Source organism: Bos indicus, chromosome 11, assembly GCF_029378745.1.
Source record: "Bos indicus isolate NIAB-ARS_2022 breed Sahiwal x Tharparkar chromosome 11, NIAB-ARS_B.indTharparkar_mat_pri_1.0, whole genome shotgun sequence".
Taxonomy (NCBI): Eukaryota; Metazoa; Chordata; class Mammalia; order Artiodactyla; family Bovidae; genus Bos; species Bos indicus.
Window position 1 is genome coordinate 93196816 of NC_091770.1, and position 15582 is coordinate 93212397.

Below are 15582 nucleotides of genomic sequence, written 5' to 3' on the forward strand. Positions count from 1 at the left end.
ACTGTTCTAGAAGATTAAAAATGTTTTCTTTGCTTTTTTGTGTTTGTCTTTTATGTATTATTTGTGTGAAAAGTATTATAAACCTATTATAGTATTGTACTCTACAGCTGATTGTGTTAGTTGGGTATCTAAGCTAACTCTGTTGGACTCGTGAGCAAATTGAACTAATAAAGGCACTCTCAGAACAGAACTTGTTCATATGTAAGTAACTTACTGTATATTTTAACTTTTTTCCCCACTTCACTACTTTTATTTTTTTAATTTTTATTGGAGTATAGTTGATTAACAATGCTATATTAGTTCCTGCTGCATAACAAAGTGAATCAGTTATACGTATATCCATTGCTTTAGATTCTTTTCCCATATAGGCCATCACAGAGTATTGAGTAGAGTTCTCTGTGCTATGCAGTAGGTCCTTATTAGTTATCTATTTTGGTATATGTTTAGCTTTTTTTTTTTTAAACTTTACAATATTGTATTAGTTTTGCCAAATATCGAAATGAATCCACCACAGGTATACATTTGTTCCCCATCCTGAACCCTCCTCCCTCCTCCCTCCCCATACCATCCCTCTGGGTTGTCCCAGTGCACCAGCCTCAAGCATCCAGTATTGTGCATCGAACCTGGACTGGCAACTCGTTTCATACATATTATACATGTTTCAATGCCATTCTCCCAAATCTTCCCACCCTCTCCCTCTCCCACAGACTCCATAAGACTGTTCTATACATCAGTGTCTCTTTTGCTGTCTAGTACACAGGGTTATTGTTACCATCTTTCTAAATTCCATACATATGCATTAGTATACTGTATTGGTGTTTTCTTCTGGTTTACTTCACTCTGTATAATAGGCTCCAGTTTTAACCACCTCATTAGAACTGATTCAAATGTATTCTTTTTAATGGCTGAGTAATACTCCATTGTGTATATGTACCACAGCTTTCTTATCCATTCATCTCCTGATGGACATCTAGGTTGCTTCCATGTCCTGGCTATTATAAACAGTGCTGCAATGAACATTGGGGTACACGTGTCTCTTTCAATTCTGGTTTCCTCGGTGTGTATGCCCAGCAGTGGGATTGCTGGATCATAAGGCAGTTCTATTTCCAGTTTTTTTAAGGAATCTCCACACTGTTCTCCATAGTGGCTGTACTAGTTTGCATTCCCACCAACAGTGTAAGAGGGTTCCCTTTTCTCCACACCCTCTCCAGCATTTATTATTTGTAGACTTTTGGATTGCAGTCATTCTGACTGGCGTGAAATGGTACCTCATAGTGGTTTTGATTTGCATTTCTCTGATAATGAGTGATGTTGAGCATCTTTTCATGTGTTTGTTAGCCATCTGTATGTCTTCTTTGGAGAAATGTCTATTTAGTTCTTTGGCCCATTTTTTGATGGGGTCATTTATTTTTCTGGAGTTGAACTGTAGGAGTTGCTTGTATATTTTTGAGATTAGTTGTTTGTCAGTTGCTTCATTTACTATTATTTTCTCCCATTCTGAAGGCTGCCTTTTCACCTTGCTAGTAGTTTCCTTTGATGTGCAGAAGCTTTTAAGTTTAATTAGGTCCCATTTGTTTATTTTTGCTTTTATTTCCAATATTCTGGGAGGTGGATCATAGAGGATCCTGCTGTGATGTATGTCAGAGAGTGTTTTGCCTATATTCTCCTCTAGGAGTTTTATAGTTTCTGGTCTTACGTTTAGATCTTTAATCCATTTTGAGTTTATTTTTGTGTATGGTGTTAGAAAGTGTTCTAGTTTCATTCTTTTACAAGTGGTTGACCAGTTTTCCCAGCACCACTTGTTAAAGAGATTGTCTTTAATCCATTGTATATTCTTGCCTCCTTTGTCAAAGATAAGGTGTCCATATGTGTGTGGATTTATCTCTGGGCTTTCTATTTTGTTCCATTGATCTATATTTCTGTCTTTGTGCCAGTACCATACTGTCTTGATGACTGTGGCTTTGTAGTAGAGCCTGAAGTCAGGCAGGTTGATTCCTCCAGTTCCATTCTTCTTTCTCAGGATCGCTTTGGCTATTTGAGGTTTTTTGTATTTCCATACAAATTGTGAAATTATTTGTTCTAGCTCTGTGAAGAATACCATTGGTAGCTTGATAGGGATTGCGTTGAATCTATAGATTGCTTTGGGTAGTATACTCATTTTCACTATATTGATTCTTCCAATCCATGAACATGGTATATTTCTCCATCTATTAGTGTCCTCTTTGATTTCTTTCACCAGTGTTTTATAGTTTTCTATATATAGGCCTTTAGTTTCTTTAGGTAGATATATTCCTAAGTATTTTATTCTTTCCGTTGCAATGGTGAATGGAATTGTTTCCTTAATTTCTCTTTCTGTTTTCTCATTATTAGTGTATAGGAATGCAAGGGATTTCTGTGTGTTGATTTTATGTCCTGCAACTTTACTATAATCATTGATTAGTTCTAGTAATTTTCTGGTGGAGTCTTTAGGGTTTTCTATATAGAGGATCATGTCATCTGCAAATAGTGAGAGTTTTACTTCTTCTTTTCCAATTTGGATTCCTTTAATTTCTTTTTCTGCTCTGATTGCTGTTGCCAAAACTTCCAAAACTATGTTGAATAGTAAAGGTGAAAGTGGGCACCCTTGTCTTGTTCCTGACTTTAGAGGAAATGCTTTCAATTTTTCACCATTGAGGATAATGTTTTCTGTGGGTTTGTCATATATAGCTTTTATTATGTTGAGGTATGTTCCTTCTATTCCTGCTTTCTGGAGAGTTTTTATCATAAATGGATGTTGAATTTTGTCAAAGGCTTTCTCTGCATCTATTGAGATAATCATATGGCTTTTATTTTTCAATTTGTTAATGTGGTGTATTACATTGATTGATTTGCAGATATTGAAGAATCCTTGCATCCCTGGGATAAAGCCCACCTGGTCATGGTGTATGATCTTTTTAATGTGTTGTTGGATTCTGATTGCTAGAATTTTGTTAAGGATTTTTGCATCTATGTTCATCAGTGATATTGGCCTGTAGTTTTCTTTTTTTGTGGCATCTTTGTCAGGTTTTGGTATTAGGCTGATGGTGGCTTCATAGAATGAGTTTGGAAGTTTACCTTCCCCTGCAATTTTCTGGAAGAGTTTGAGCAGGATAGGTGTTAGCTCTTCTCTAAATTTTTGGTAGAATTCAGCTGTGAAGCCGTCTGGACCTGGGCTTTTGTTTGCTGGAAGATTTTTTATTACATTTCAATTTCCGTGCTTGTGATGGGTCTGTTAAGATTTTCTATTTCTTCCTGGTCCAGTTTTGGAAAGTTGTACTTTTCTAAGAATTTGTCCATTTCTTCCACGTTGTCCATTTTATTGGCATATAATTGTTGATGGTAGTCTCTTATGATCCTTTGTATTTCTGTGTTGTCTGTTGTGATCTCCCCATTTTCATTTCTAATTTTATTGATTTGATTATTCTCCCTTTGTTTCTTGATGAGTCTGGCTAATGGTTTGTCAATTTTATTTATCCTTTCAAAGAACCAGATTTTGGTTTTGTTGATTTTTGCTATGTTCTCCTTTGTTTCTTTTGCATTTATTTCTGCTCTAATTTTTAAGATTTCTTTCCTTCTACTAGCCCTGGGGTTCTTCATTTCTTCCTTTTCTAGTTGCTTTAGGTGTAGAGTTAGGTTATTGATTTGACTTTTTTCTTGTTTCTTGAGGTATGCCTATATTGCTATGAACTTTCCTCTTAGGACTGCTTTTACAATGTCCCACAGGTTTGGGGTTGTTGTGATTTCATTTTCATTCATTTCTATGCAAATTTTGATTTCTTTTTTGATTTCTTCTGTGATTTGTTGGTTATCCAGCAGCGTGTTGTTCAGCCTCCATATGTTGGAATTTTTAGTAGTTTTTCTCCTGTAATTGAGATCTAATCTTACTGCATTGTGGTCAGAAAAGATGCTTGGAATGATTTCTATTTTTTTGAATTTATGAAGGCTAGATTTATGGCCCAGGATGTGATCTATCCTGGAGAAGGTTCCATGTGCGCTTGAGAAAAAGGTGAAATTCATTGTTTTGGGATGAAACGTCCTATAGATATCAATTAGGTCTAACTGGTCTATTGTATCATTTAAAGTTTGTGTTTCCTTGTTAATTTTGTGTTTAGTTGATCTATCCATAGGTGTGAGTGGGGTATTAAAGTCTCCCACTATTATTGTGTTATTGTTAATTTCTCCTTTCATACTTGTTAGCATTTGTCTTACATATTGTGGTGCTCCCGTGTTGGGTGCATATATATTTATAATTGTTATATCTTCTTCTTGGATTGATCCTTTGATCATTATGTCGTGTCCGTCTTTGTCTCTTTTCACAGCCTTTGTGTTAAAGTCTATTTTATCTGATATGAGTATCGCTACTCCTGCTTTCTTTTGGTCTCTATTTGCATGGAATATCTTTTTCCAGCCCTTCACTTTCAATCTGTATGTGTCCCCTGTTTTGAGGTGGGTCTCTTGTAGACAACATATGTAGGGGTCTTATTTTTGTATCCATTCAGCCAGTCTTTGTCTTTTGGTTGGGGCAATCAACCCATTTACATTTAAGGTAGTTACTGATAAGTATGATCCTGTTGCCATTTAATTTATTGTTTTGGGTTCGAATTTATACACTGTTTTTGTGTTTCCTGTCTAGAGAATATCTTTTAGTATTTGTTGGAGAGCTGGTTTGGTGGTGCAGAATTCTCTCAGCTTTTGCTTGTCTGTAAAGCTTTTGATTTCTCCTTCATATTTGAATGAGATCCTTGCTGGGTACAATAATCTGGGCTGTAGGTTATTTGCTTTCATCATTTTAAGTATGTCTTGCCATTCCCTCCTGGCTTGAAGCATTTCTATTGAAGGATCAGCTGTTATCCTTATGGGAATTCCCTTGTGTGTTATTTGTTGTTTTTCCCTTGCTGCTTTTAATATTTGTCCTTTGTGTTTGATCTTTGTTAATTTGATTAATATGTGTCTTAGGGTGTTTCGCCTTGGGTTTATCCTGTTTGGGACTCTCTGGGTTTCTTGGACTTGGGTGATTATTTCCTTCCCCATTTTAGGGAAGTTTTCAACTATTATCTCCTCAAGTATTTTCTCATGGTCTTTCTTTTGGTCTTCTTCTTCTGGGACCCCTATGATTCGAATGTTTTAGCATTTAATATTGTCCTGGAGGTCTCTGAGATTGTCCTCATTTCTTTTAATTTGTTTTTCTTTTATTCTGTCTGATTCATTTATTTCTACCATTCTATCTTCTAATTCACTAATCCTATCTTCTGCCTCTGTTATTCTACTATTTGTTGCCTCCAGAGTGTTTTTAATTTCATTTATTGCATTATTCATTATATATTGACTCTTTTTTATTTCTTCTAGGTCCTTGTTAAACCTTTCTTGCATTTTCTCAATCCTTGTCTCCAGGCTATTTATCTGTGATTCCATTTTGATTTCAAGGTTTTGGATCAATTTCACTATCATTATTCGTAATTCTTTATCAGGTAGATTCCCTATTCTTCCTCTTTTGTTTGGTTTGGTGGGCATTTATCCTGTTCCTTTATCTGCTGGGTATTCCTCTGTCTCTTCATCTTGTTTAAATTGCTGAGTTCGGGGTGTCCTTTCTGTATTCTGGCAGTTTGTGGAATTCTTTTTATTGTGGCGTTTCCTCATTGTGTGTGGGTTTGTACAGGTGGCTTGTCAAGATTTCCTGGTTAGGGAAGCTTGTGTTGGTGTTCTGGTGGGTGGAGCTGTATTTCTTCTCTCTGGAGTGCAATGAAGTGTCCAGTAATGAGTTATGAGATGTCTATGGTTTTGGGGTGACTTTGGGCAGCCTGTATCTTGGAGCTCAGGGCTGTGTTCCTTTGTTGCTGGAGAATTTGCTTGGTATGTCTTGCCCTGGAACTTGTTGGCCCTTGTGTGGTGCTTAGTTTCAGTGTAGGTATGGAGGCGTTTGATGAGCTCCTGTCAATTAATGTTCCTTGGAGTCAGGAGTTCCCTGGAGACAGGGTTTGGACTTAAGCCTCCTGCTTCCAGTTATTGGTCTTATTTTTACAGTAGTTTCAAAACTTCTCCTTCTATACAGCACCGTTGATAAAACATCTACGTTAAAGATGAAAAGTTTCTCTACTGTGAGGGTCACCCAGAGAGGTTCACAGCATTACATGGAGAAGGGAAGAGGGAGGAGGGAGTTAGAGGTGACCCGAATTAGATGAGGTGGAATCAATAGAGGAGAGAGTGGGCTAGCCAGTAATCACTTCCTCATGTGCACACCACAACTGGACCACTCAGAGATGTTCACGGAGTTATACAGAGAAGAGAAGAGGGAGGAAGGAGACAGAGGTGGCCAGGAGGATAAAAGGGGGGAATGAAAAGGAGGGAGACAGATCCAGCCAGTAATCAGTTCCCTAAGTTTTCTCTACCATCTGGAACTCACAGAAATTCACAGAGTTGGGTAGAGTAGAGAGGGGTTAGGGAGGAGACACAGGTGACCTGGTAGAGAAAAAGGAGGGTCTAAAGGGAGAGAGAGCAGTCAAGCCAATAATCTCGCTCCATAGTGAAAAATGGGTACTGAAGATTGGATTCTTAAAGATACAAAATTGGTAACAAATACATAAAAGCAAAAATTAAAAATCTAGAGTAGAGTTTGGAATTTCAAAAATAAGATGTTAAAGAAAAGAAGAAGGAAAAGAAAGAAAAAACGAACAAACAAGGTTGTGAAAATTATAAAGAAAATATAGGTACAAAATTGATAACTAATACCAAAAAGCAAAAGTTAAGAATCTAGAGTAGAGTTTGGAATTTCAAAAATACAATTTAAAAAAAAAAGAAGAAAAAGAAAGAGAGAAAAAAACAAAAACAAACAAAGTCGCAAAAATTATAAAGAAAATACAGGTACAAAATTGATAACAAATACCAAAAAGCTAAAATTAAAAATCTAGAGTAGAGTTTGGAATTTCAAAAATACAATGTTAAAGAAAAGAAGAAAAAAAGAAAAAAAAAACAAGGTCAAAAAATTATAAAAAATATATATATGAAGTTTGCTGTAAAAAAAAAAGTCTTTTTTTTTTTTGCAAAGTAATAGGTTATAAAAGTGAAAATTAAAGGAATAACAGAGGACTTAGAATTTTTTTTTTAATTTAAAAAAAGAAAGAAAGAATGATCGTAAAAATAGTAAAAATATATCTAGGACTTTCTCTGTTTTTTTTGTGAGTATTGTGGATTCAGTTCATTTTTGGCTAGTTTCTTGGTCTGACTTATATTTCTCAAGATCTATAGGCCCCTTCCTAGGTAGTCGGTAGTAACTACCTACTACCTAGGGTAGTAGGTAGGGTTTTAATCTATTGCCTGTAGCTTCCAAGGCGGTTCCCTCTGTTATAGCTTCTTCTTTTTGCTGGTCTCTTCAGTGTCTGATTTCCACCCTGACACACAGGGGACGGTGGAGGGCACTTTTTTTTTTTTTCTTTTTGGGCTCACTTGTTCAGTTGCGCTGTGGGGAGGGAGGGAGGGATGCTGCAAACAAATAACACTGGCGTGTGCTCACAGTGCCTCAGCCACACTGGGTCTGCCCCCGCTCACGGCGCCTGTAGCCTCCCTGCCCACACTGCTCAGGCTCTAGGTTGTTCTGCAGGGAACCATCTGTGGCCGGTCCTGGGCTGCCTGCACCTCCCAGGTCCAAGCCGCTCAGGTTCAGGCACTTGGGTAGTCCTCAGAGGCACAGACTCGGTTGGGCCTGCGCTTTGTGCCCTTCCCAGGTCCGAGCAGCTCAGGTGATGAGGTGTTTGGTGAGCACGATTGCTGCAACTTATCGCCTCCCCACCGTTCGGTTATCTAGGTGTACAACCGGCGCACCTTCTCAGGCAGATGTTGACCGTCCAGACCCCCAAGAAGTTTTAGTTAGCAAAGAAGCCTGCTTACAGTTTTATAGATAGTGTTGCTCTGGGGCTGCGATTGCCCCCTTCCGGTCCTGGCTGCCTGTCACTGGAGGGGGATTGTCTGCAGCCAGCTATCTCTGTTCAGTCCTTTGTTCCGTGCAGGGGCCTGGCCGTGTCTTAGGTTAGGGCTGGCTTTTCGCATGGTAGATATCCCACAGTCTGGTTTGCTAGCCCAAATTATTTCGGTCAGATAGCGCTCAGGGTATTCAGGCCAGGTCCTCACTCTAAGCGATGCAGCCCGCGCCGCGCCTCCCTGCCCAGCCCCTGCTTGCTAATGGTGTGTGCAGGTGTCTGCGCTCTTTCTCCGCCTGGGGAGTTACCGTAGGGCTCACAATCTGCGGGTTTTAATTGTTTATTTATTTTTTCTCCCTGTTATGTTGCCCTTTGTGCTTCCAAAGCTCGGCACAGATTCGGCAGTGAGAAGGTTTCCTGGTGTTTGGAAACTTCTCTCTTTTTAAGACTCCCTACCCGGGACGGAACTCCGTCCCTCCCTCTTTTGTCTCTTTTTTTTTTTTGTCTTTTATATTTTTTCCTATCTCCTTTCAAAGACTTGGGTTGCTTTTCTGGGTGCCTGATGTCCTCTGCCGGCCTTCAGAAGTTGTTTTGTGGAATTTACTCAGCGTTTAAATGTTCTTTTGATGAATTTGTAGGGGGGAAAGTGTTCTCCCCATCCTACTCCTCAGCCATCTTGGCTCCTCCTCCTATGTTTAGCTTTTAAAGAAAATTTCAAACTGTTTCATACTCCCATTAGCAGTGTATGAGAGTTACAATTCTGTCATACCTTCAGTGACACTTGATAGCAGTGGTCCTTTCCATTTAGCCATTTCCATTGTAGCCATTCTAGTAGGTGTGCGATGGTGTAAACGAGTTTACAGATCTGGAGTCACTTGATTGAAGGGATATCTGGGCTTCTGTGAAAAATAACCCTGTAACACTGAAAAGACATGTAACACTAGGTCTTTTCTGAACTTCTTCATTCTCCCTAACTCTGCCTGATTTTTATCATGCCCCAGCACTTTTGACCATTTATCTGCTATTCATTTTGCATTGGTTTTTTTTCTGCACCACTCCTACTTGGGTGTGTATTTCACAAAAGGGATATCTGTTGATATTATTCACTGTTATGTCTCCAGAGCATACATTAGTGTTTACTTTTATGAGAGCCTTAATGATCATTTAAGCACATGAATGAAAAGATGAATTCATTCAGTGATTATGTGTGTGTGTGTGTATCAGGCGCTCAGTCTTGTCCTGGACTCATTGCTACCTCATGGACTGTGGTCCGCCAGGCTCCTCTGTCCATGGGATTCTCCAGGCAAGAACACTGGTTTGGGTTGCCATTCATATCTCCAATTCAGTAATGACCAGGTGTCTATTGTGAGCCATAGCTGATCCCTAGTGACAAAAAGGGATTTCACAGGTAGCACTAGTGATAAAGAACCTGCGGGCCAATGCAGAAGACTTAAGAAATGTAGGTTGGATCCCTCGGTGGGGAAGATCCCCTGCAGGAGGGCATGCAATCTGCTCCAATATTCTTGCCTTGAGAATACCATGGACAGAGGAGACTGGTGGGCTATGGTCCATAGAGTTGCAAATAATTGGACATGACTAAAACGACTAGTATGCATGAACTCAGTGATAAAGACATTGACAATAAACCTTAACATTTGTCAAGCTTTCAATAAAACTCATTTACACATCCTTCAAATTGACATGAAGGAAATGATTATTACTTCTACTTTGAAGAAACTGAATCCGAGCTCTCTGATAACTTGCTCAGTCATGCTCTCTTACTAGGGGGAGAGCCCTGAGTCTTTTTCAAAGTTATAGATTCAGTTCCCCTACTCCTGAACAAGGCACAGACCTTACCCTAGAGAACCTCACAGAAAAGTGAGAAGACCTGTACATTTTAAGGGACTTTGTGTTCTAACATAAGCCTGTGTAGATGTTAGGAAGCCTGCAGAAAGAAGCTTGCTGAGATCATAAGGACTGTGTGTACCATACATTGGTAGAGAGAAGCTGAACGCACGATGCAGAGGCCACAGGGAATGGGGGAACCTCTGCCTCCCAGCTGAGTCTTGACCAGAAGCCCAAGGTACCACTGACTTTAGGGACAATTTCTCCTGTGGCTGCAGGTATAGCTCAGCCCCACTGCACTCCAAGTATACTCCTTCCTGAGGGGCCAGGAGGAAGCTGGGCAATTAGCCCCAGTTGACTGCTTCTCTAGTCAGGGACTGGGGGCTGTTTCTCTCTGGGGTTTCTTTCTCATGAGTCAAAGGAGACCTTCTTGCCTGTTGTTTTTAGGTTGCTGAACAGACATGAGAGTCTGTAAAGGTCCTCAGGCCACCAAGGTTTGCTTTTTTTCTTTGGATGCTGGGTCTTTTGGGCAGAAAGTGAGGATTCAGGTAACAGAAAGAAGAGGAAGGTATCTGAACTCATATCACTGTTATAGCTCAGGAGGAGCCCAGAAATCATGCATGTGTGTCGTGTGTAAACGTGTGCATCTGTGACCATGAGGGACATTGAATGTATTTGTGTGTGCATTGTGTTGTACAACTATATGTGTTTTTGTAACTGGATTTCCAGAGAAGCTGGAAATTTCCTATCAGTGTGTGCTCACTTGACTTGCATTCTTTGCTTGTGTGCTGTGTGTAATACCTTCTGCATGGCTCATGATTCAGATATGAATAACCTCTTGGACTGCAGTATCTGTGTAGAGGATGCTTGAGCGTTCTCTGTGTGTAGTTGAATTGTACACGTACATTTTGTTTGTGAGTTTTGCTGACACACATCCTGACTGTATTCACCTATTAATAGTTTGAGTATGTGTGTATGTGTGTGTGTGTACAATTGTGCTCAGTCATGTCCGACTGTTTGCAACCCCATGGACTGTAGCCTACCAGGCTCCTCTGTTCATAGGATTTTCAAGGCAAGAAAGTTTTCTCTGCTTTCCAGATATAAATAAACACTGATGGACTGAACAAAATTGAAGGCAAATAAAAGCCATTTACAGGCTAAAGGACTTCAGGAATATGAGTGTTGACAGTTATCTGAGTAGAAGACTCCATCAGATCTTGAAATAACACATCTTAAGGTCCTGACTATTTTCTCTAACAAAAGAGAGACAGAGAAAGAGTAGAGTCATAGGAATAGACATTCCAATAAATTAAAAAAAAACACAAGAGATGAATGTGACTATAGAAGCTACTGTATGAACATGCTAGCTTCCTACTCTTTCTGAGTATGTTGACAGTGAATAATAACACCTACCTCTTAGGACTGTTGAAAAAAATTAGTGAAGCTATTATCCAAAAATTTATTAGTCTGACATAGTGTTCATTACATGTCAATAATTATCCAGTGTGAAGATCAATATTGGGGAATCATGAATGATCAATCAGGCAACTAAATTCTAATAAACCCTTCCAATCCTTCAGTATCTCCTAGCTCTCAGATCCCAGATCTCAGGTGTCTTCCTACCTATGAACATCCAGATCTGAGTCAACATGAAGCACCAGAAATGTTGGAGATACACTTACAGAAGGATGGTTTATTTCTTGACAAGAAGATAAACAAGACAATTAATGATATAAAAGGAACATTTCAGGCAAAGATGGGCTCAAAAAATAACAGAAACAGTATCGACCAAACAGAAACAGAAGATACTAAGAAGAGATGGAAAGAATACACAGAAGAACTGTACAAAAAATGTCTTAATAACCCAGATAACCATGATGGTGTGATCACTCACCTAGAGCCAGACATCCTGGAGTTGAAGTCAAGTGGGGTTTAGGAAGCATTACTCTGAACACAGCTAGCAGGGATGATAGAATTCTGGCTGAAACATTTCAAATCCAAAAGATGATGCTGTTAAAATGCTGCACTCAATATGTGAACAAATTTGCAAAACTCAGCAGTGGTCAAGGCACTAGAAAAGGCCAGTTTTCATTCCAATACCAAAGAAGGATAATGCCAAGTAATATTCAAACTACTGCACAATTGCACTCATTTCATATGCTTGCAAAGTCATGCTCAAAATCCTCCAAACTAGGTTTCAACAGTACATGAACCAAGTACATGTTCATTTGGATTTAGAAAAGGCAGAGGAACCAGAGATCAAATTGCCAACATCCGTTGGATCATAGAAAAAGCAAGAGAATTCCACAAAAACATCTACTGCTCCTTCATTGCTTACACTTAAGCCTTTGACTGTGTGGATCACAACAAGCTATGGAAAATTCTAAGAGAGGTGGGAATACCAGACCATATTACCTGCCTCCTGAGAAACCTATATGCAGGTCAAGAAGCAACAGTTAGAACTAGACATGGAACAATAGACTGGTTCCAAATTGGGAAAGGAGTATGTCAAGGCTGTATATTGTCACTCTTCTTATTTAACTTTTATGCAGAGGACATCATGTGAAATGCCAGGCTGGATGAAGCACAAGCTGGAATCAGGATTGCCAGGAGAAATATCAATAACCACAGATAGGCAGATGACACCACCCTAATGGCAGAAAGCAAAAAGGAACTAAAAAGCCTCTTGATGAAAGTGAAAGAGGAGAGTGACAAAAAGCTGGCTTAAACCTCAACATTCAAAAAACAAAGATCATGGCATCTGGTCCCATCACTTCATGGCAAACAGATGGGGAAACAATGGAAACAGTGATGACTTTATTTTCTTGGGCTCCAAAATTACTGTGGACAGTGACTGAAGCCACAAAATTAAAAGACACTTGCTCCTTGGAAGAAAAGCTATGACAAACCTAGACAATGTATTAAAAGGAGAGGCATCACTTTGCTGACAAAGGTATGTATAGTCAAAGCTATCATTTTTCCAGTAGTCTTGTATGGATGTAAGAGTTGACCCATAAAGAAGCCTGAGTGCCAAAGAATTGAACTTTCAAACTGTGGTGCCTAAGAAGACTCTTGAGAGTCCCTTGGACAGCAAGGAGATCAAACCAGTCAATCCTAAAAGAAATCAACCCTGAATATTCACTGGAAGGACTGATGTTGAAGCTCCAATACTTTGGCCACCTGATGCAAAGATCCAACTCATTGGAAAAGACTCTGATGCTGGAAAAGATTGAGGGCAGGAGGTGAAGGGGGTGACAGAGGATGAGATATTTGGATGGCATCACCAACTCAGTGGATATGAGTTTGAGCAAACTCTGGGAGATAGTGAAGGACAGGGAAGCCTTGTGTACTGCAGTCCATGGGGTCACAAAGAGTCGGACATGACTGAGTGACTGAACAACAACAAAGATATGTTCCCCTAGGGAATTTATCCCACTAATAGGATCCAAACTCAGAAGTTCACCTTAAGAGTGTGAGAGCTCAGATAGATGCAAATTTTAGCCCAGTTTCTTGGTCCTTGTGCTGATCATCTCATAATATTGTTTTATTAAGTCCCTGAATTTGATACTGGGTTTTTGGATACTTATCCTATCATAAAAGTAATCAATAAAATTTTATATGTGTTTTATGCAGGATTCTGCTCTTAGATAATTAATTAACTAATTAATGCACATTGAATTAGAACCCTCTGATTAACTCTATGAATGTGTGATGTGTGATATTGGTATCTCAGCGTTACAGAGGCACAACAAGAGGCTAAGAGAGATTTAGCATCCCAAGTCATACAGCTAGAAAACAGTGGGGCCAGGATTGCAGCATGAGGAATCTGGCTTCAGATCCATAACGTTAGTCAGTCCTTTGGCAGATGTTCCTTAGAAGGTTAGTATCCAGACAGAAGAGGCCCTGTGCGCCTTGTTTATTCCTATATCTTGAGTCAGCTGATAAAGAATCCACCTGACAAGTGGGAGACCTGGGTTCGATCTCTGGGTTGGAAAGATCACTTGGAGAAGGGAACAGCTACCCACTCCAGTATTCTGGCCTGGAGCATTCCATGAACTGTATAGTCCATGGGGCCACAAAGAGTCAGACTCGACTGAGAAATTTTCACTTTCTAGTCAAAAGCTTAGTTCCAGAAACATGGTTAATTAAAAAGAAAACCAAAGAATGAATGTACTGTGGTCTCTATCCAAATTAATCTATCGAGCATTGAGGATTTGTCACTTGCTCTAATAGTACTAGGTGATAAAAGAAATTTAGGAGAAAATTCTTCTTCTCTATGAGTACGTTAGAGACCTTAGTGTGTGTGTGTGTGTTAGTCACTCAGTTGTGTCTGACTCTTTGCAATGCCATGGACTGTAGCTTGCCAGGATCCTCCATCCATGGGATTTCCCAGGCAAGAATACTGGAGTGGATTGCCATTTCCTTTTCTAGGGTATCTTTCCAACCTGGAGACTGAACCCAGGTCTCTCGCATTGCAGGCAGACTCTTTATTGTCTGAGCCACCAGGGAAGCCAGAGAGACCTTAGTGTGGCAGCCTTAATTACAATATCAAAGCTTCTGACATTTCCCCCTCTCCTTCACCCCCAGGAGACATGAGCAAAGCATGAGGAAGGAGAACCAGAGCAGCGTGTCCGAGTTCCTCCTTCTGGGGGTCCCCATCAGGCCAGAGCAGCAGGGTGTGTTCTTCGCCTTGTTCCTGGGTGTGTACCTGACCACGGTGCTGGGAAACCTGCTCATCATCCTGCTCATCAGGCTGGACCCTCACCTGCACACTGCCATGTACTTCTTCCTCAGCCACTTGGCCTTCTCTGACATTTCCCTTTCCACTATCACAGTTCCAAAGATGCTGATGAACATGCATACTCAACAACAATCCATCCCCTATGTGGAGTGCATTTCCCAGATGTATTTTTTCATACTTTTTGGCTGTTTTGACAACTTCCTTCTTGCAGTGATGGCATATGACAGGTACGTGGCCATATGTCAGCCACTTCACTACACCACTGTCATGAGACAGGAGCTGTGTATCTCACTGGTAGCTGTGTCCGGGTTCTTTTGTTGTATCCATGCCCTGTTGCACAGCCTCCTCTTGGTCCAACTGTCTTTCTGTGCTGAAAATACTATCCCCAACTTCTTCTGTGATCTCCCTTCCCTCCTGAAGATGAGCTGCTCAGACATTTCCATCAATGAGCTGGTCATCTTTACTGAAGGAGGAATGCTGTTCATCTTGCCTCTGAGTATCATCTTGGGCTCATATGTTCATATAGGGACCATCATCCTGAGGGTCCCCTCCATTAAGAGACTCTTTAAAGCCTTCTCCACCTGTGGCTCCCACCTCTTTGTGGTATCTTTGTACTATGGGACACTTGCTGGTGCTTACTTTTTCTCCTTATTATGGGACTCCAATGACAAAGACGTAATTGCTTCAGTCATGTATACAGTGGTTACTCCCATGCTGAATCCCTTTATCTATAGCCTCAGAAACAGAGATATAAAACAAGCCCTAGAAATATTTGTCTTTAGGGGTAACTTCTTCAGATGAGAATAACTAAATCCTCTGTTTGCAGTCTTGAGCACAGTGATACATATCTTCTAAAATTATTATATGGTTGGCAACTCTGCTTAACTTCAAATGAATATGCATTCTGCTTTCATGTTTTTTAGTCATTCAGTTGTGTCCAATCTTTGCAACCCCATGAAGACCAGCATGCCAGGCTTCCCTGTCCTTCACTATCTCCCAGAGTTTGCTCAAACTCATGTCCATTGAGTCAGTTCTACCATCCTACCATCTCATTCTCTGTTGTCCCTT

At 40.0% G+C, this 15582-nt stretch overlaps 1 protein-coding gene across 1 annotated transcript; it reads left to right on the top strand.

The window, feature by feature from the left end:
* Positions 1-14376: 14376 nt before the first annotated feature.
* On the top strand, positions 14377-15315 carry LOC109565873 (olfactory receptor 1J4-like). Its single transcript, XM_019969837.2, has one exon. It carries the CDS (start codon positions 14377-14379, stop codon positions 15313-15315), a length of 939 nt encoding a protein of 312 aa, XP_019825396.2.
* The last annotated feature ends 267 nt before the right edge of the window (positions 15316-15582 follow it).